A 22,195-nucleotide genomic window follows, 5' to 3' on the forward strand; every position below is an offset into this window, starting at 1 on the left:
CTGGCCTTTTCAGCTACAATTGAGAGGTTACAACCCTTGAGATTGGGCCAGCTGACCTGCGCTGGGGCAACAGGAAGAATATAGACTCTTTTGGAGGGGCCTGAGTGCTCAAGGAGTCCTGTTCTTCAAAGTCTGTTTTATTCCCCCCTGGATTAACAAATTGGCACCTTACCTGCTATTGTGGAGTATAAGAAATGCTGGGAAGAGGGTCATTGAGTTTGCAACACAGTCTTGTGTTTTGGAAATGGCTATGGGCAGTGTGAAGCAGGTTTTGTTGGTTGCCTGCATGGAGACCCCATGGGGCCATGAGGATGAACCGTGGCTTGCAGTGGAGACCCAGTGGAGATGCCGGGACCACGAGATGGCTGCCAAGGAGCTGCCGGCCCGATGAATTTTTCCAGGACTGTGAGTAGTCTAGCTTGAGAGGTGGAATTGGAACTCTAGAGACCTGTTGCTGGTTAGAATTATCGGACTTGGAGATTTGTCACTGGCTCGAGTTGTTGGACTTGAAGCTATAGAGTTTGATGTTTGCCCTGGTTGTTTTGAATCTTGTATTGGTTGAATGTTTCTTTGCTATGCCCAATGCCATCTTTTACAGTGCGAATATTTATTCTGTGTCATTATGGGTTTATTGAGGCTATTTTCTGGTATTATGGCTCAGTTAAAAGGTCTTGGACTATGGGGATGTATAAGCATCATTGGAATTGATTTAAAAACTATGGAACTTTGAAAGTTAGATGAATGCATTGCATTTTGCATCACACATGGTTATCAGTTTATGGGGGCCAGGGGCAGAATGTGGTGGTTTGATTCAGGTGTCCCCCATAAACTCAAGTGTTCTGAATGCTAGGTTCCCAGCTGATGGAGATTTGGGAATTAGCGCCCCCTGGAGGCGGTGTAGTGTTGGGGGTGGGCTTATGGGTGTTATAGCCAGTGTCCCCTTGCCAGTGTTTGGCACACTCTCCTGTTGCTATTGTCCACCTGATGTTGGACAGGAGGTGATGTCCACCCTCTGCTCATGCCACCACTGTCCCCTGCCATCGTGGAGCTTCCCCTTGAGCCTGTAAGCGAAAATAAGTCTCTTTTTCCCAGAAGCTGCTCTTGGTTGGTTGATTTCCACCAGCAGTGGGCACCGGCCCGCATGGTGTAAAGGAGTAACTGCAGGGCGTCTCCCACTCACTTTACAGACTCAAATTACGAGGCACAGGACGGAGAGCAGGACAAGTACAGTGACCCGGGGTCTTTCACACACGACACGCACTCTTCTTCGGAAGTAACTGCTCCAAGTTTGCACATTACCACTAAGGGCTGGAACTTAAGGGCTCAGGGTTTACAGGATAAATCAGACTTCAGTATAAATGTAAGTCATGGCCGAATGAAAAATGATGTCTTTATTGTAGGGCGTTATTTGTGGGCTGGAGAGATGGCTCAGTGGTTAAGGTTCCTGCCTATGAAGCATAAAAAATCCCATTCAGAAGCTGGGTGTGGTGGCGCACCCCTTTAAAGCCAGCACTGGGGAGGAAGACGAAGCAGGATCACTGTGAGTTTGAGGCCAGCCTGAGACTACATAGTGAATTCCAGGGCAGCCTGGGCTAAAGTGAACTCTTACATTAAAAAAAAAAAAAAAAAAAAAGGGCAGGAGAGATGGCTTAGTGGTTAAGTGCGTGCCTGTGAAGCCTAAGGCTCAATTCCCCAGGACCCACGTTAGCCAGATACAGAAGGGGGCGCACGCGTCTGGAGTTTGTTTGCAGTGGCTGGAGGCCCTGGTGCACCCATTCTCTCTCTATCTGCCTCTTTCACTCTATTCCTGTCGCTCTCAAATAAATAAAAATAAGCAACAACAACAAAATTTTTAATCTCTTTCAATTCCCAGTTCCCACATAAAGCCAGATGCACAAAGTGGCGCATGCACCTGGAGTTTATTAGCAGCAGCTGGAGACCCTGGTGCACCCATTCTCTCCGCTTGTGTCTCTTCCATCTCTCTCTGCTTATAAATACAGCGTTTCTTTTCCTTTTATTTTAGTTTTATGTGGCTGCGTCTACCTGGGGACCAGAGGATAATAAGCTCAGGTGTCATTCCTCAGGAACACTGCCCACATCCTTTGAGAAACCAACTGTTACTGGCACAGAGCTCACCAACTAGGCAAGACTGGCTGTGCAGTGAGCACCACGTGCCCTCCGAGTCCCTGCGTCCGCAGCCAGCACCAGGACTAGAGGCGCCGCTGTCGCTCCCGTGCGCTCTCACGTGGGTACAGGGAGGCAAACCCAGACCCCACGCTCGCAGCGAGACAAGCACTTCGCTGACGGAGCTGTCTCTGCCTCAGCCTCCTCTCAAGGGTCTCGCTGGAGCCCAGGCTGGCCTGGAATTCACTCGTAGTCTTAGGCTGGCTTCGAACTCGCCCTCCTACATCTGTCTCCTCAGTAATGGGATTAAAGGTGTGCACCATGGCACTCAGCAAAGGCTTTTTTAATATTTAATTTTTCCCCCCCGAGGTAGGTCTTCTCTAACTCGGGCTGACCTGGAATTCACTCTGTAGTCTCAGGGTGGCCTTTAACTCAGAGATCCTCCTACCTCTGCCTCCTGTGTGCTGGGATCAAAGGCGTGCGCCACCATACCAGGCTGATGCCACGCTTTTTAAACAAACTTTCCTCTAGGAACTGCCTTAAAGCTGTATCTCAAAAGTTCCAATAGACTGTACTTTGGATTTTATTTCATTTAGGAACTTTCATAATTTCTGCTTGCTTTCTTCTCTGACCTCCTGGTCATTCAGAAGAGGCATGCTTGCTGTACAAGTGTGAAGCCTGCATCTGGACACCCAGAACCCACGCAAACAGCTCCCAGTGAGCCTGCAGTGAGATGGGAGCCGAGGCAGGCAGGTCACAGGCGAGCTACTTTGGCATATACAGTAGTGAATTAACAAGAGACTCTGCCCCAAATAAGGGGGAACGAAAGTCCTGACTTGCACATGTGCACTGTGGGACATGGGCCCCTCAGCTTAAAAGAGAGAAAAAAAAAAAAAAGCCGGGCGTGGTGGCGCACACTTTTAATCCCAGCATTCGGGAGGCAGGCAGAGGTTGGAGGATCACTGTGAGTTCGAGGTCACCTGAGACTACATAGCGAATTCCAGGTCAACCTGGGCTAGAGCGAGACCCTCCCTCGAAAAATCCAAAGAAGTTTACATCGTACACCTATCATGATGTGACAGTTGTTACTGGCCTTTCAATTTATCAATTTTTACTCTTTTTGAAAGGGGTTAGGGGTGAAGTAGGACCTCACATGACCCAGGCTAGTGTCAAACTTGCTAGGAACCAAGGCTGGTTTTGATCTCTTACTCTCTCTCTCACCTTGAGCAGGTGCTAGGAGCACAAATATGTAGCCACCTTCAGCCTTTTGCTTTGCTTTGTTTTGTTTCCAGACAGGGTCTCCTGGCAGCCCAGGGTGGCCTTGAAATTGTTTTGTAGCCAAGGGTGATCTTGGTCACACCCTGCCTCTACCTCCTGAGTGCTGGAATTAGTGGGCTCTTAACTTTTGTCAGTTATAAAATCAGTGACTGGGCTACAAAGATGGCTCAGGGCAACTTGCTTGTAAAGCTTGACAAACCTGATTTCGATTCCCCAGTACCCTTATAAAGCAAGGCCCACATGGAAACAATACAAACAATGCTAACACGATTGCCCGAGACCTTGTAATGGACGACAGAGCCACGATCCCGCCTGGGCGGTCTGTATGCAGAGGCGGCCCCGCACCTTTCCCTCGCTGTCTCCACGAGCACCGTGCGCCCAGGGCCCAACCCAACCCCACCTTACCACAGCCAGCAGAGAGAACAGGAGAGTTACCCGAGCTTCCCACTGCACCGTTGTTCACGAGGGAGTTGGGGGCCACCGAGCGAGGCCAATGTCCGTCGTGGGAGGAGCCGGGGATGGCCATGGGCCGGGCAGCGGGCTGTGCGAAGATGATGCTGGGGTCGCTGAGGCCGATGCTGCTGGGGGCGCTGCCGGGGGCCGAGTGCAGCACCGGGCCGTGCATGGGCCAGGACGGGGCGGGGATCGGAAGGGGGTGCATCGGCAGCAGCCCCACGTTGTGCATGGGCGAATACTGAGCTGGTGGAGACTGGGCGAAGTTATACATGGGCATCTGGACCTGATGGGGGGGCTGGGCTCCTTGCTGAGGAGGGCCAAGCTTAGGCTGGGTCACTGGCTGGGACGGAGGCGGCGCCAGGGCGGCTGGCTGGGGAGCGTTCTGCGGAAAGGGCTGAGGCTGAGGGGAATAAGAGGGTGAATCAGACTGAAAAAGAAAAGAAAACAAATTTCAAAATTAACCTACAAATACCTTAATTTTATAAGAGATCACTGACGTACAAAGTTGGGAATTATTTCATAGAACATCATATTAGAACTACGAGGCATATAACATGATAAAAACTCATTTTAAATGAAGGTAACAAGCATTCTCACACATGAGAAATGCCACATAACTCCTCCTTGTCCAAAGAAAAGCAAGCTTACACATCTTTGCCATCATACACAAGCATTTCCTATTGTGGACTAGAAATACTATATATATAAAATATGCATATATATAATATGTATATAAATATATATATAAATAAATATATATATATATAAAATTCCCAGCCACTTTCAGTTCCTCAACAAGTATTTATAAAGTGTCAATTCCTTTTTTTTTTTTTTTTTTTTTTTTTTGACGTAGGGTTTCACTCTAGCCTAGGCTGACCTGGAAGTCACTCTGTAGTCTCAGGGTGGCCTCGAACTCACACTGGTTCTCCTACCTGTGCCTCCAAGTGCTGAGATTAAAGGAGTGCGCCACCACACTAGTCCTAAGTGTCAGTTCTATACTGGTCATTATTCTAAGTACTGGAATCACTACTACTTACAATGTTTGCCCTCGAAGAGCTTAAAGTTAACTGAGGAAGCAGAGAAAGATCACTTACTGTAAATAGTCAGAAGAAAGTACGATGCCATGATAAGCAGTGTAGCCGGATCAGGCGTGGTGGCACACGCCTTTAATCCCAGCACTTGGGAGGGAGAGGTAGGAGGCTCGCCGTGAGTTCAAGCCACCCTGAGACTACAAGGTGAACTCGAGGCCAGCCTGGGCCAGAGGGAGACCCCACCTTGAAAACCAAGAATGTATAGCTGGCAGGTGGGTACGATCGTACACATCTACAGCCTTAGCATTCCGGAAGCTGAGGCTGCAAAGCCTGGCTTGCTCCCAGGCCAGCCAGGACTGCACCACTGGGCCCTGACTAAAAAGAAAGTTTAATGGATGGGATACAATGAAATCCCAAACTGGAGAGCACGGGAAGCTGCCCAATAGGAGTGACCTCTAAATCAAGATTAAAAGTCCAGCTGGGTGTGGTGCTGCACACGTTTAAGCCCAGCACGCAGGAGGCAGAGGCATGAGGAACACTGAGTTAAGAGCTGGCTTGACCTACAGTGAGACGCCAACTCGAAAGAAAGAACGTGAGGGAAAGAGGCGGTTCTGGAAAGTAGACAGTGGAGAGAGACACGCTGAGGTGAGAGTGAGAGGAAGAGGCGGCTCGGGGGTGTTGGAAGGGCACCTTTTACACGTCACACACAAGGACACTGACGCCCATGACGCCATGTATGTATGTATGTAATTTTTTTTTTTTTTTTTGGGGTAGGGTCTCACTCTAGCCCAGACTTACCTGGAACTCACTCTGTAATCTCAGGGGGGCCTCGAACTCACAGCGATTCTCCTACCTCTGCTTCCCGAATGCTGGGACTAAAGGCGTGTGCCACCATGCCCGGCTTGTTGTATTTTTTTTTTTTTTTAAGATTTTTTTTTTTTTTTTTTGAGTGGAGGGATCAAGGTAGGGTCTCACTCTAACCCAGGCTGACCTGGAATTCACTAAGGAGTCTCAGGGTGGCCTCGAACTCATGGCAATCCTCCTACCTCTGCCTCCTGAGTGCTGGGATTAAAGGCGTGTGCCACCATGCCTGGCCTGCTTTATTTATCAGACACAGAGGGAGACGGAGATAGTGAGAGAATGGGTGTGCCAGGGCTTCTAGCCACTGTAAATGAACTCCAGACACATGTGCCATGTTCATCTGGGACCTGGAGCAGTGAACCTGGGTCTTAAGGCTTTGGAGGCATGGGCCATAACAGCTAAGCCATCTCCCCTCTCCCTTTTTTTTAAGACAGTCTTGCTATGTATTTCAGCCTGGGTTTGAAAGTATGACCTTTTTGCCTCAGTCTCCCAAGTACTACTGTGTGCAACCATGCCTATCTCCCATTTAAAAAATGTTTATTTGAAAGGGGGGGGGGGGAGAAAGAGAGGCAGATCCAGAGAGAGAATGGGCATTCCAGGGCCTCCAACCACTGCAAACGATCTCCAGAATCATGGGCCCCCTTGTGTGTCTGGCTTACGTGGGTCCTGGGGAATCAACCTGGGGTTGTAGGCTTCACAGGCCATTTTCCCAGCCCCCAAATGTTTTGTAAAATTAGTACCTCATAGTACAAATTTATCCTTTTGAACATTCTACATAAAAACATATGTTCTCTTAGTGTTCCCTCCCCTTCTACATTCATTCACTAGCAATCTCAAAATGGAAAAATCAAAACTGAATTTATGTTAGTTAATGAAAGCAGAAGTTTGTATAGCTTGGTTCAGAAGCAAAAGTGAAGAGAATGAAATGTGAAACGCTGGGCCATTTTGATTTTTATGATTTTTTTATTTTTATTTGCATGGGGGGAGGAGCGAGGAGAGGAGAAACAGACAGAATCGGTATGTGAGGGCCTCCAGCCACTGCAAAGAAACTTCAGGTGCACGTGCTACTTTGTGCATGTGGCCCTATGTGGGTGCTAGGGAATTGAACCTGAGTTGTTAGACTTTGCAGGCAAACACCTTAACTAGCCATCTCTCCAGGCTGCAAGTTATTTTTATCAACAGTAATATATTTCCACTAGGCAAAGCCTGAAACCTTAAAGCTATCACCTTATTTTAATCAGTTATACTGGTATTTTATTATACACATGAAAGAGTATCCTCATGTCAATTAAGAAGAATGTTCATGGGCTGGAGAGATGGCTTAGCGGTTAAGCGCTTGCCTGTGAAGCCTAAGGACCCCAGTTCGAGGCTAGATTCCCCAGGACCCACATTAGCCAGATGCACAAGGGGGTGCATGTGACTGGAGTTGGTTTGCAATGGCTGGAGGCCCTGGCGCGCCCATTCTCTCTCTCTCCTCTGTGTGTCAGCCTCTTTCTGTCTGTTGCTCTCAAATAAATAAATAAATAAAAGAATGCTCATGCCAGGTGTGGTGGTGCACGCCTTTCATCCCAGCACTTGGGAGGCAGAGGTAGGAGTATTGTCGTGAGTTTGAGACCACCCTGAGACTACATAGTGAATTCCAGGTCAGCCTGAGCTAGAGAGAGACCCTACCTCAAAAAAAAAAAAAAAAAAACGGGGGGAAAAAAAAAGAAGCAGAAGAAAGCTCAAGGCTGGAGAGATGGCTTAGCAGATAAGGCGCATGCCTGCAAAGCCTAAGGACCTAGGTTCGATTCTCCAGGTCCCACATAAGCCAGATGCACAAGGTGGCACATGTGTCTAGAGCTCCATTTGCAGTGGCTAGAAGCCTTGGCACACCCATTCTCTTTCTCTCTCTCTGAGTGTAACAAATAAATAAATAATATTTTTTAAAGCAGCATGCTCACTGACAGAACCCAAGCTGTCTTTCTACCTCTGGTGCCTAGCAAGAACAGCTCAGCAAAGCACATGTGATCTTGAAGGTCACAGCCGTCAATCTAAAGGAGAAGCCCGTATCACCCCCGCAGAGAAGGCGCTCTTCTCAGTGTCAAAGTCTTCCACAGGAAGAATACTTACACATTCTGAGGACTGTCTCGTCCTCATGGGCTGGTCACCCGGTTGCTGGGCTGAACCTGCCACCTGTTGAGCATTGACAAGGTTGCGGACCAGCTGGGCTGCTGAGAAAAGACATGACACAAAAAAAAAAACATCAAAAGATACAGAAAAAGGCCAGGAATGATGTGTCACATCAGAGACCCCAATGCTCAGAAGGCTGAAGCGGGACTGCTCTGGGTCCAAAGCCACTCTGAGCTACAGAATGCGTCTCAGGCAAGCCCAAGCTACACAGGGACACCTTGTTGCAAAAACAAGGGATGAAGAAAGGTAACAGAAATGGGAATCAAGGCCAGGAGTAGTGGTACATGCCTTTGGTCCCAGCACTTGGAGGCAGAGGTAGGAGGATCATTGTAAATTCAAGGCCAGCCTGAGACTACATATTGAATTCCATCCAGGTCAGCCTGGCTAGAGTGAGACCATATCTGGGATGGCCGTGACACATGCCCATAATCCCAGCTCTTAGGAAATTGAGGCAAGATGATTAGAGCAAGTTCTAGGTCATGTGTCAATCATATCACAGCAAGGCCATTTTAAAGAAAAATGTGGCAGGGCATGGCAACACATGCATGTAATCCCAGCACTCGAGAAAGGCGGAGGTAGGAGGATCACCATGAGTTCAAGGCCACCCTGAGACTACATAGTGAATTCCATGTCAGCTGGGGCTAGAGAGAGACCCTACCTCAAAAACCCGAAAATAAAACAAAAAGACAGGAAGTGTCTGATTTTTTAAAGAAAAAAAATTAATTTACTTATGGGGGGAGGGTACGAAGAAACAGGAACAGAGACAGATTGCACATGCCAGGGCCTCTTGCCACTGAAACCAAACTATAGATGCATGCACTATCCTACATAGGGATTGGGGAATTGAACATGGGCAAGGAGGCTTTGTTAGCAAGAGCCTTGCCCCCTCAGCTGTCTCTCCAGTCCTAAATGTCCTCTCTGCAGTGTGTGCTGGCATGAATGTGACAGCCTGTGATGTCAACCATCTTCCCTGACAGTTCATCATCTGTTTTTAAATTTACTTTTAAATTTTTTATTTGAGAGAGGGAAAGAGGTACACACACACACACACACACACACAGAGAGAGAGAGGGAGAGAGGGAGAGAGGGAGAGAGGGAGAGGGGGAGAGGGGGAGAGGGGGAGAGGGGGAGAGAGGGAGAGAGGGAGAGAGGGAGAGAGAGAGGGAGAGAGGGAGAGAGGGAGAGAGGGAGAGAGGGAGAGAGGGAGAGAGGGAGGGAGGGAGGGAGAGAGGGAGAGAGGGAGGGAGGGAGGGAGAGAGGGAGGGAGGGAGGGAGAGAGGGAGAGAGGGAGAGAGGGAGAGAGGGAGAGAGGGAGAGAGGGAGAGAGGGAGAGAGGGAGAGAGGGAGAGAGGGAGAGAGGGAGAGAGGGAGAGAGGGAGAGAGGGAGAGAGGGAGAGAGGGAGAGAGGGAGAGAGGGAGAGAGGGAGAGAGGGAGAGAGGGAGAGGAGGAGAGAGGGAGAGAGACAGACGGACAGACAGACGGACAGACAGACAGACAGAGACAGAGAGAGAAAGAATATGAATTGGCACTCAAGGGCCTCCAGCCATTGCAAATGAACTTCAGAGGCATGTGCTACCTTGTGCATCTGGCTATCTGGGTTCTGGGGAATCAAACCAAGGCCCTTTGGCTTCTCAGGCAAGCGCCTAAAGTACTAAGCCATCCCTCCATGCCCTGTTTGTCATCTTATTTTCTTATTTTTGGAAACATGGTGTCTGTCTGTCTGTCTGTCTGTCTGTCTCTCTCTCTCTCACCACTCTCTCCCTTTTCCAAGGTAGAGTCTCACTCTGGCACAGGCTGACCTGGAATTCACTATGTAGAGTCTCAGGGTGGCCACGAACTCATGGTGATCCTCCTACCTATGTTTCCTGAGTGCTGGGATTAAAGGCATGTGCCACCACGCACGCTTACAGTCTCTCTTTTGAGCCCACAGCACACTGATCTAGCTAGTTTAGCTAGCCAGGCAGCCCCAGGGATCTCCTAGATGCTGAAACTGTAAACAGGGTGTCATGCCTCTTTGGGAGCTGGGGATCTTAACTCAGGTCCTCAAACTTGCTTGGAATGTGCTTTACCACCTAAGTCATCTCATCACCCCACTTATTTTTGTGCTAAGAGTTCAATATGTGCACAAGCTAGGCAAGTGCTCTGAACACAGAGCTACAACGCAGCTCCTCAACTCCAGATCCTTTTAAAAATAACTAGGTAAGGGGCTGGAGAGATGGCTCAGTAGTTAAGGTGCTTCCCTGCAAACCCTAAGGTTTGATTCCCCAGGACCGTCATAAGCCGGTGGCATATGAGTCTGGAGTTCATTTACAGTGGCTATATGCCCTGGCATACCCATTCTTTTTCTATCTGCCCCTTTCTCTCTCTCAAATAAATAAATAAAATTTTAAAAAAATAACTATTTAAGGGCTGGAAAGATGGCTTAGTGATTAAGGTGCTTGCCTGCAAAGTCTAAGGACCTAAGTTTGATTCCCCAGGACCCATGTAAGCCAGATGCACAGGGAGGCACATGTGTTTGGAGTTTGTCAGCAGTGGCTGGAGGCCCTGGCATGCCCACTCCAATTGCCTCTCTCTCTCTTCAATAAATAAAATATTTAAACACAATTTTAAAGGCTGGAGAGATGACTTAGCAGTTAAGGTGCTTGCCATATTTAATTTCTCTCCAGACCCCACATAAACCAGATGCACAAAGGTGAGGCAAGCGCAAGGTTGCACATGCCCATTAGGTGGCACTCGGGAGGCAGAGGTAGGAGGATCACTGTTGAGTTTGAGGTGACCCTGAGACTGCATAGTGAGACCCTACCTTGAAAAATAAAAAAAAAATGCAAAGAAAACAAACTAGTGGCTGGGCATGAAGATGCAGCTATTAGCATGCAAAGTCCCTTGGTTGGAGGGGTTCTTGCTAGTTGTTTTTTCTGGTTTTGGATTTTCAAGGCAGGGTCTTGCTCTAGCCCAGGCTCACAGGGAATTCTCGGTGGAGCCTCAGGGCGACCTCACCCTCGTGGCGATGCTCCTACCTCTGCCCCCAGTGCTGGGATTAGAGGCGTGCGCCGCCACGCCCAGCTGCGGTTTGAGTTTCAAGCCTAAAACTGTAAAAGGCAAACAATAGAGTGCGCATATGTCTGGCTGTGGGAGCCCAGCTGCGTGCGGGCCCGCTTACCTGCCACGCTGCTGTTCCTCTGGCGCGCCAGCTTGACCTCGGGGCACTCCCTGCGCACGTGCCCCGCGTCTCCGCAGATAAAGCACCGCAGGTCTCGGGGATCTAGAAGGTCCCGCGAGTCTTTCTCCTCTTCGTTTCCTTCCTTCTCTTCTTCGCTGTCTTTCTTCTTTAGTCTAAACAGTAAACTGCTGATACCAGTAATGTAGGGCCAGGGACTTATGAGCGAGTCACACAACAAACGAACCCGCGCACGGCGACAGCGGGACTATCGCGCGGCCGTCGTCTGACGCCCCGTCCTTGTTTAGACGAGCGCTGACAGCGTACCTCACCCACCATGTGGCAGGAAGTGGCTGTGCCAGCAGTTTTGTAACACATTTAAATTTTTTTGTTTTTCTTTTTGTTTTTTTGAGGTATGGCCTCTCTCCAGCCCAGGCTCACTTGGAATTCACTCTGTAGTTCAGGCTGGCCTTGAACTCCAGGTGATCCCCCAACCTCATGCACTGGGTAGCTGACTGTGACTTTATTATTCCTTGCATGGTGAGAACCCCATGCATTAGTCACTTTCCCCCCTTGACTCGCAGCACAGTTCCCAATACATAGTAGGTGTCAACAGTACTTGTGTTATGGAAGCAATGAATTCACGAACAAGGTGAATGTAAAAGACACCACTGTATCACGGGTAGACTTTTACATTCGTCGAAAATTCCATTCAACTAAACATTTATTTACATGAGGCCCAAATTATAGCCTTGAATTTTCTCTTAAAACACTTCTGAACATAATTATAAATACAAACTGAGCTCACATTTACTCTCACTGTAATGCAGATATAAAAAGTATTGGCCAACCTTTTCCTTTTGGGACAGTCTTTCATGTAGTGGCCTATCTTCCCACACACGCGGCAACACCGGTCGTTGGGAGCCAGTTCTCCGTCAGTTAATACTCTTGAATCAAAGAAGTACTCCTAGGAAGAAAACACGACTTCACTCCAGAAACTCAGTGTCAGACTTGCCAGGTGAAAAGGTGGTCAAGATGCAGAAGGGGTATTTTTAAAAACACTAAGCCAGGGGTGGTGGCACACGCCTTTAATCCCAGCACTCGGGAGGCAGAGGTAGGATTGATCGCCATGAGTTCAAGGACACCCTGAGACTCCATAGTGAATTCCAGGTCAGCCTGGGCCAGAGTGAGACCCTACCTCAAAAAAAAAAAAAAAAGGGGGAAAACAATTCCTGCTTATAAAGCAACAGCAGCAACAACCCCCCCACAACACTCACAAAAGTCCGTGAAGCCTCTCGGAATGTCAGCACCTTGCTCACCCCTCCCCATGGTCACTTGTTCATAGAGTACTATCTTTTTATTTTAGTAATTTTTATTCACTTATTTGAGAGAGAGGGAGAGACAGAGGGAATGGGCATGCCAAGGCCTCCAGCCAAATTTGCCACAGGTGCATGCAACACCTTGTGTAGCTGGCTTATGTGGGTTCTGGGGGAGTCAAACCTAGGTTCTTAGGCTTTGCAGGCAAGTGTCTTAAGTGCTAAGCCATCCCTCCTGTCTAAGTTTCTTTTTTAATGTTTAATATGTGATTTATTTATATTGAGAGAGGAAGAGGCAGATACAGAAAGGGAATGGACACACGAGGGCTTCTAGCCACTGCAAACAAACTCCAGACACAAGTGCGACCTTGTGCTTCTGGTATACGTGCGTACAAGGGAATTGAACCTAGGTCCTTAGGCTTCCCAACCAAGTGCCTTAACCTCTAAATCACCTCTCCAGCCCTGTGTTCACTTTTACGCTGTCAGAAATACTAGTACGTCTTACTTATAACCACATTTCTGGAAGGCAAGTCCACTATTTGTGGATAAATGTATCTAAAATCGGGGATGAGATGGCGCAACAGTAAATGGCACTTCCGGTATGTTTTGTAAAAAGTGATGCAGGGCTGGAAGATGGCTCAGCAGATAAGGCGCTTGCCGGCAAAACCTAAGGCCCCGAGTTCAGTTACCCAACACCCACATACAGGCAGCTGCACAAGTTGGCACATGTATGTGTCTGGAGTTAATTTACAGTGGCTAGAGACCGTGGCATGCCCAATTCTCTCTCTCTATCTCTCAAATAAGTAAGTTAAAAATATTTTAAAAAACAGAAGTGGTATAAAGAAAGGGCTGCAGAGATGGCTGAGCCACTGAATCGCTTGCCGTAAAGCTCAATGACCGGGTGTGAGTCCCCAGGGGCCCCGTCAGTCACGTACACAAGGTGGTGCATATTTCTGGAATTCATCTGCAGTGGCCAGAGGCCCTCATATGCCCATCTCTCCTCTCTCTGTCTGGAACGCTATGCTTGCAAATTAAAAAATATTATTTTAGGGCTGGAGAGATGGCTTAGCGGTTAAGCGCTTGCCTGTGAAGCCTAAGGATCCCGGTTCGAGGCTCAGTTCCCCAGGTCCCACGTTAGCCAGATGCACAAGGGGGCGCACGCGTCTGGAGTTCGTTTGCAGAGGCTGGAAGCCCTGGCGCGCCCATTCTCTCTCTCTCCCTCTATCTGTCTTTCTCTCTGTGTCTGTCGGTCTCAAATAAATAAATAAATAAATAAATAAATTTAAAAAAAAAATATTATTTTAAAAAAGTGATGCAACTGTCTGGCTCTGTTTGCAGTAGCAAGAGAACATGACATACCCACAAAAATACGTGTGCAAATAAATAAATTTTAAAAAGAGGTACCCCAATACGATGACATTAACAAAAACAAGAATGAGCACTGGTGATGGAGGAAAAACTGGAAGCAGCATGCACTTCAAGTGGGAGTGTAAAATAGCACAGCCACTTAGAAACACTTCAGCAGTTCCTTTAAAAAGTTACAAAGGCCAGGCGCGGTGGTGCACACCTTTCATCCCAGCACTCGGGAGGCAGAGGCAGGAGGATTGCCGTGAGTTCGAGGCCACCCTGAGACTACAGAGTGAAACCCTACCTAACAAAAAAAGACAGTTACCTATGAAATTATTTAATGAAACAGTAATTCTAATGTAAGGGTACTGAAAACCTATTCAAAAGGCTATGGTGGGGAAGGTCATGAGCCTTAGGATTGTAATGTCTGCTCTTGTCTGACCAAATGCATATATTTTGCTCACCAAACTGCCCTGTAAGCACTTTACTTAATGTTTATACTCTCACTTATGGTTAGAGAAGCTCTTTTCAGATGGTGACTACTGGGATAACCCAAAAGAAACCACAATGCTGAGCAGTGATAGGAGCGCTCAGCACTGAGACATAATTATCACACCTTCCAAGGCTCAGGGTCCATCATGGAAGAGGAAGCGGAAAGAATATAAGAGTCAAAGGAAGGGTAGGACTCCTTACAACGTGCTCCTCCAGACACAAAATGGCCTGGATATCCATGACCTCACAGTGCCTGACACTCCCTACACAAGATCCTCATAAGAGGAGGAAAAAATGATGACATCAAAATAAGAGACTAATGTAGAGAGGGAGGGGATATGATGAAGTGTAGATTTGTGAAGGGGGAAGTGGAGGAGGGGAGGGAATTATCATGGTTTATTATCTTTAAGTATGGAAGCTGTCGATAAAAAGGAAAAAGAAGCCGGGCGTGGTGGCGCACACCTTTAATCCCAGCACTCGGGAGGCAGAGGTAGGAGGATCGCCGAGAGTTCAAGGCCACCCTGAGACTCCATAGTGAATTCCAGGTCAGCCTGAGCCAGACTGAGACCCTACCTCAAAAAACCAAAAAAAAAAAAAAAAAAAAAAAAAGGAAAAAGAAAAAAGGCATCAACAGTAATGAAAGAAATATGAAGTATAAGCATGGAAGACAAGAGGCATTTTCCATAATATAATGAACACTGATAAAATCTAAATGTCTATCAAAGGAAAATACAATAGTGTATATATTAAAACTATGGAATACTATATAGTGGTAATTAAAACAATAAAGCACATCACTAAATGACTACCAGAGTCTTTCTTCTAAACACCAAACGACAGAATGGTTCTAATACCATATCACATTCAAAATCAAAAATATGATATCCACATACAATTAAAGACTACTTACAATGTACTGAGTTATAAAGAATTGTTGAAGCTGGGCGTGGTGGCGCACGCCTTTAATCCCAGCACTCAGGAGGCAGAGGTAGGAGGATCGCTGTGAGATGGAGGCCATCCTAAGACTCCATAGTGAATTCCAGGTCAGCCTGGGCCAGAGGGAGACCCTACCTCGATAAAATAACAACAACAAAAACCTGCTGACCCACGGGCATGGTAATGAGACAGACAGATTAAGAACAATCAAGCACACAGGAAACCATGGAGAGTTCTTCTATAGCCAAGATGGAAACAGGATTATGAGTCTGATGCAGTAGAAACAGAGTTTTTTTTTTGTTGTGTTTTTCAGTCATTCGAGGGAGGGTCTCATGCTAACCCAGGCTGACGTGGAATACACTCTGTACTCTCATGCTGGCCTTGAACTCACAGCAATCCTCCCACCTCTGCCTCTCCAGCGCAGGGATTGAAGGGTGTGCCACCATGCCTGGCTGAAACAGAGTTGTATATGAGGAAAGATCCAGATTCAAATAATGAAAACTTACAGCTTCTCTGCCGTTGAGTGGATAAAAGGGGGTACCAAAAAGTTTCCTTCCATTGATAAATGCTTTCATAATGAAATTTGTCACTGTTGAAGAAAGAAGAGAACAACATGCATGAAGACAATCAGTGTCTCTGAATGTTAAATGCAAAGGTCATCTTTATGTGTAAAACTTACTTTTCCTAGAAACTCCAGCACCAAGGTTATGATTCAAGTCAAAAGGGTCTAGAAAACAAACATTTTTAAATTAAAACAATGTATTTTCACTGTGCCATAAAATTATACAAGCCCATAAACTAGTCTTTTGAAATTAGACTTTAAGGGGCAAAAACAAAAAATCAAGAGGGGGCTGGAGAGATGGCTTACTGGGTAAGGTGCTTGCCTGCAAAGCCTAAGGACCCAGGTTCGATTCTCCAGTTCCCATGTCAGACAGATGCACATGGTGGTGCGTGCAGTGACTGGAGGTCCTGGCACTCCCATTCTCTCTCTCTCTCTAATAAATAAGTTAATTTTTTTAAAAAATCAAGAGGAACAACTTCTCAAATCATTCTTTCCCTGGTTTCATGGGCCTTTTTTTTTTTTCTTTTTCAAGGTAAGGTCTCATTCTCACCCAGGCTGACCTGGAATTCACTATGTAGTCTCAGGATGGCCTTTAACTCATTAACTCATTGTGATCCTCCTGCCTCTGCCTCCCAAGTTCTGGAATTAAAGGCATGAGGGCAGCCAGAAATACAAGGACTTCAAAATTTGGGTCCCCCTCATTACACATCTGGCTTTTCTTTCTTTTTATTTATTTTATTTATTTATTTAATTTTTATTAGCATTTTCCATGATTATAAAAAAAAATCCAATGGTAATTCTTTCTTTTTAATTGGTGTTTGACATAGGGTCTCGCTCTAGCCCAGGCTGACCTGGAATTCACTACAGTCTCAGGGTAGCCTCAAACTCATGGGGATCCTTCCCACCTCTGCCTCTCCCAAGCACTGGGATTACAGGCATGCGCCAACATGCCTGGCTCTTTTTTCCTTTTTTGAGGTAGGTAGGTTCTTCCTCCAGCTCAGGAATCCACTACACCTGGCTTTCCCCACCCCCCTTTTTTTCTTTTAAAATATTTTTTCTTAAACATTCTTATTTTACTTTTTATTATTTATTTGACAGTCAGAGAAAGATGCAGAGGAGGGAGAGGATGGGTGCAGCAGAACCTCCAGCCACTGCAAACTCCAGGCACATATTCCACATTGTGGAAGTGGCTTTACAGGGCACTGGGGAGTCAAACACAGGCTGGCAGGTTTTGCAAGCAAGCACATGAACCACTGACCCACCTCCGCAGTCCTTCCTTTCTTTTGTTCTTGAGTTAACAACAGGGTCAATAATTACCTTCGATTGCAATGCACTTGGAAGTCCACTGCTTTTCAAAAGTTGTCAGTAACTTCTTCTGCCGAATGCTTATCACATACTCCTTGAAGTCAAACTCCTCGGTGTAAAAGCGCAGCAGCCCCAGCCACAGCTCGCCTAGCGATTCTGTGTTCTCCCCCAGGGAGGGCAGGCGCTTCTTCTTCAGGGGGGCCGGACGGGAGACCACGGGGGAGAGGGAGAGGAAAAAGGCGAGTCATCACATGTTTCATACTCATGCCAGAGTAGTTCTTTATTTATCTCTACCTGCACGGGGGGGGGTTGAGAAAGGGCACACTGGGGCCCTTTTGCCACTTCAAGTGAGCTCCAGACATGCCACTTGTGCATGTGGCTTTATGTAGGTACTGGGGGATTGAACCCAGGATGTCAGGCTTTGCAAGCAAGCACCTTTAACTACCAACTCAGCTCTCTAGGCACTGGACAAATTATTAAATTATGCAAGTCCCAAATTGTTGTTTTTCAAAATTTCGAGGTAGGGTTTCACTCTAGTCCAGGCTGACCTCCTGGATCTCACTATGTAGTCTCAGGGTGGCCTTAAACTCATGGTGATCCACCTACCTCTGCCTCCTGAGTGCCAGGATTAAAGGCGTGCGCCACCACAACTGGCTCACTGAGCATTCTTATAACAAAAACCATACCAAAAAAAAAAAAAAATTACCAGTTCTTCTGTCTTGTCAAAGAAAAAAGCATTCCATCCATCAACCATTCTCTGTGGAATCTGTTTTCCATCAAAGATCTGCACAAAAAAAAATCATTATTAGATTTTAAGTTAACAACATAAATCCTATAAAAGACATAATAAAATGCTTTCTCAAAGAACAGGCCATGATGGTATAATTCTGTATCAGGTAATTAATAAAACGCACCGAAGCTTTTATGTGTGTGTGTGTGTGTGTGTGTGTGTGTGTGTGTGTGTGTCTGTACATACATATATATATTTATTTTGGTTTTTCTAGGTACAGTCTCATTCTGGCCCAGGCTCCTGTGACTTTTTTCGCTAAAGGAGATGAAGTAGCTGTAAGAAAAAAAGCCTAAATAGGACAGGAACAATGGCTTAGGGGTTAAGGTGCTTGCCTGCAAAGCCAAAGGACCTGGATTCGATGACCCAGGACCCACATAAGCCAGATGCACAAGGAGGCACATGCAGCTGGAGTTCATTTACAGTGGTGGAGGCCCTGGCATGCCCATTCTCTCTCCCTCTCTCTGCCTATTTCCCTCTCTGTCAAATAAATAATATGGGCATGGTGACACATGCCTTTAATCCCAGCACTTGGGAGGCAGAGGTAGGAGGATCTTCGTGAGATCAAGGCCACTCAGAATACTGACTGAATTCCAGGTCAGCCTAGGATAGAGTGAGACCGCACCTTGAAAAAACAGAAAGGAAAAAAGAAAGAAAGAAAAGAAAACAAAACAAAACAAAAAAAACCCTTAAAGCCAGAGAGAATGACCTAGTGGTAAAAGCACTTACCTGGGAAGTCTAAGGACTCAGGTTCGGTTCTCCAGGACCCTTGTACGAGATGCACGAGGCGGCATATGCATAGGGAGTTTGTTTACAGTGGCTGGAGGCCATGGAGTGCCTATCTCTCCCACTCTCCTTCTCAAATAATTACGTAAATAAATAAAGCTAATTTTTTTGTTTTTGTTTTTTGAGGTAAGGTTTCACTCCAGCCCAGGCTGATCTGGAATTTACTATGTAGTCTCAGGGTGGCCTCAAACTCATGGTGATCTTCCTACCTCTGCCTCCCACATGATGGGATTAAAGGCATGGGCCACCACACCCAGCTCATAATGTTAAATTAAAAAAAAAAAAAAAAAAAAAAAAACTTGCTAATGCTACCTGATACCTACCATATGGGTTACTATTTTATCTTTTTTTCCTCAATGATGATAAAAGTATGTGAAAGCAGAATATGTGATTTTTTTCCAACAATTCTGATGTTTCCCCCCCCACCTCAAAACAGTCGGGCTTCAAAGAAAATAGAACTAGATCTTCTCTAATGCCTATAAATTAACTAGGGCCAAAACTTGCAAGGAACAGATGGATGATTAAGAACTTCTTCACATGTGAGCTGAGGAAATGGCTCAGAGTTAAAGGAGCTTGCTTGCAAAGCCTGACGGCCTGGGATTCAACTCTCCAGCACTCACATAAACAGCCAGAAGCACAAGGTAGCGCATGCATTTGGCATTTATTTGTAGTGGCGGGCAGCCATGGCACCCCATTCTCAATCTCTTTCAAATTACAGATAGATACATGATAGATGGACAGATAGATAAATGACATGAAGCTCACTATGCAGTCTCAGGGCGCCCTTGATCTCACCATGATCCTACTACCTCAGCCTCCTGAGTTCTGGGACGAACAGGGTGAGCCAGTAAATTCCTTTAAAAGGGTCTCTGTTAAGTGCACGTGTGGCTGAAGCAAGCATAAAAGTTCACTGTTTAAACTGCAGCATGCGGAGCTGGGGAGATGGCTCAGCAGTTAAGACGCTTGCTTATGAAGCCTAATGACCCGGGTTTAGTTCCCCAGTTCCCATGCAAAAGTCAGATTTACAAAGTGGCGCATGCATCTGGAGTTTGCTGGCAGTGGATAAAGGCCCTGGGTGTACCCATTCTCTCTCTATATCTCTCCTGTGTCTTTCTGCTTGCAAATAAACTAAAAATATCAAAAATTATGAAGAAAATTACAGCATTAATAGAAATAAAAACCTTAGAACATGTATGAGAGGAAAAAAAAATCCTCCATGATGATGCAAACGAAGCAAAACCAAATGTGCTGAAATCTGGTTCTTGGGCTTGAGAGAGATAGTTTAGCACTTAAGGCACTTGCCTATAAATCCTAAGGACCCAGGTTCCATTCCCCAGTACCCACATAAATCAGATGCACGTGGTAACACATGCATCTGGAGTTCGTTTGAGTTGGAGTTCGATAGAGGCCCTGATGAGGCCACTTTCTCTCTATATAATAAATAAATATAAATGAAAGCCTATTTAAAAATCCACTGCATACATTCTTTTTTTCTTTTCTTTTTTTTTTTTTCATTTTCTTTTTTGAGAGAAGGACATACTTGGTCGCCTAAGTTGGCCTTGCATAGCGGCCATCCTCTTGGCCCAGTGGCCCACAGGAGCCTCTCTGCTCAGTGTCTCTGTCCCGCTCTTCAGCACTCACCTCTTGTAGAACCGGGATCACGGGCGGCTTTCTTTGCTGCAGGAAATACAGCACCATGAGGATATATGCATATGAAGATAAACTGCCTCTGGAAGCATCTCCAATGTCACATCGCTAAAAATGGACATGAAATAATTGAAATTCAGTCTCATCCCACAGGAAGTACTGAATAAGCCACACACCATTGCTCAAGTCTCTGAACTGGCAAATAGTGAGGAAACATGCAGCCTTGTGCAAGTGAGCGAGCATACACGTTAATGCACACTCTATGAACAATTGTTTGGCAATATCAAAATAACAAAAGCACTTTTCTATTACCATGCCTTTCTCATTTTTTTGGTTTTTTGACGTAGGTGTCACTCTGGCCCAGGCTGACCTGGAATTCACTATGGAGTCTCAGGGTGGCCTTGAACTCACGGCAATCCTCCACCCTCTGCCTCCTGAGTACTGGGATTAAAAGCATGTGGCACCATAACCAGCATCCAAACCATTTTTCCCAAAATTTATCTTCTAAAACGTATGTAAAATCACCAAGAAAGATTAAAATAACAAAAACACAGCATTGTTATAATGGGAAAACATCAAAAAAATTAAGATTTATCAGTATTTCAGTTAAGAATACTGGGGGTTGGGCTGGAAAGATGGCTTAGCTGTTAAGCCCTTGCCTATGAAGTCCAAGGACCCCGGTTCAAGGCTTGATTCTCCAGTACCCATGTAAGCCAGATGCACAAGGTGGCACATGTATCTGGAGTTCGTTTGCAGTGGTTGGAAGCCCTGGTGCGCCCATTCTCCCTCTTTCTCTGCCTCTTTCTCTCTGTGTGTGTCACTTTCCAACAAAAAAATAAAAATAAACAAAAATTTTTTTAAAATACTGGGGATTACAAAATTAAATCAAGATACATGAACCACTTAAATACACCTATAACAAGTATGGAAATCCAAGTAATTATCAAAAATCTCTCAACTAAACAGTCCAGGACCAGAAGGATTCACTGGTGAATTTTACCAGACCTTCAAGGAAGAACAAACACTAATGCTTCTTAAGCTTTTCCATAAAGTAAAAAAGAAGGAATCCTATCAAACTCCTTCTACAAAGCCAGCATCACCCTGATTAACACCACCAAACAAAGATAAACAAAAACAGAAAATTACAGACCAATTTCCCTCATGAACATAGATGCAAAAATTCTCAACAAAATATTGGCAAACAGAATACAAGAATATATCAGAAAGATCATTCACCCCAGCCAAGTAGGCTTTATCCCAGAGATGCAGGGATGGTTCAACATACGCAAATCGATACATTACATAAATGGATTGAAGGACAAAATCACATGATCATCTCATCATCTCAATAGATGCAGAAGAAGCATTTGACCAAATCCAACATCGCTTCATGATAAAAGTCCTACAGAGACTGGGAATAGAAGGAACATATCTCAATATAGTAAAAATTAGTTATGACAAGCCTCAGCCAACCTAATACTAAATGGAGAAAAACTTGAACATTTCCACTAAAATCAGGAACAAGACAAGTGTGTCCACAGAAGTCTTAGCCACAGCAATAAGGCACACATAAAGGTGATACAATTTGGAAAGGAACAGATCAAGTTATCATTATTTGATTCTATACATGAAGGACCCTAAAGACTCTACCATCAAACTGTTACAGCTGATAAACTCATATAGCCATGTAGCAGGATACAAAATAAATGCACAAAAATCAGTAGCCTTGCTATATGCTAAAACAAACACATAGAGGATGACATCAGAGAATCGCTCCCATTCATAACTGCAGTAAAAAAAACAACAACAAAAATACATTGGAATAAGCCTAACCAAGGAAATAAAGGAACTCTATAATGAAAACTTTAAAACACTCAAACAAAAAATTGCCGAAGACACTAGAAAATGGAAAAACATCCCTTGTTCCTGGATCAGAA

At 45.7% G+C, this 22,195-nt stretch overlaps 1 protein-coding gene across 5 annotated transcripts in view; it reads right to left on the minus strand.

Moving 5' to 3' along the window:
• Nucleotides 1-22,195, minus strand: part of Tut4 (terminal uridylyl transferase 4) — a 112,166-nt gene that overhangs the window by 10,314 nt on the left and 79,657 nt on the right. For 3 of the 5 annotated variants that reach the window (XM_045139145.1, XM_045139141.1, XR_006634487.1), the window contains exons 20-28: nucleotides 20,253-20,366; nucleotides 17,745-17,822; nucleotides 17,051-17,228; nucleotides 15,851-15,898; nucleotides 15,678-15,760; nucleotides 11,932-12,047; nucleotides 11,084-11,271; nucleotides 7,863-7,963; nucleotides 3,838-4,285 (exon numbers count right to left, since the gene is read on the minus strand). In XM_045139145.1, coding sequence (XP_044995080.1) covers nucleotides 3,838-4,285; nucleotides 7,863-7,963; nucleotides 11,084-11,271; nucleotides 11,932-12,047; nucleotides 15,678-15,760; nucleotides 15,851-15,898; nucleotides 17,051-17,228; nucleotides 17,745-17,822; nucleotides 20,253-20,366 — 1,354 coding nt within the window. The remainder of the gene's footprint in view (nucleotides 1-3,837; nucleotides 4,286-7,862; nucleotides 7,964-11,083; nucleotides 11,272-11,931; nucleotides 12,048-15,677; nucleotides 15,761-15,850; nucleotides 15,899-17,050; nucleotides 17,229-17,744; nucleotides 17,823-20,252; nucleotides 20,367-22,195) is intronic. The other 2 variants (XM_045139142.1, XM_045139144.1) reach the window with 2 other exon arrangements.

Source organism: Jaculus jaculus, chromosome 21, assembly GCF_020740685.1.
Source record: "Jaculus jaculus isolate mJacJac1 chromosome 21, mJacJac1.mat.Y.cur, whole genome shotgun sequence".
Classification (NCBI taxonomy): domain Eukaryota; kingdom Metazoa; phylum Chordata; class Mammalia; order Rodentia; family Dipodidae; genus Jaculus; species Jaculus jaculus.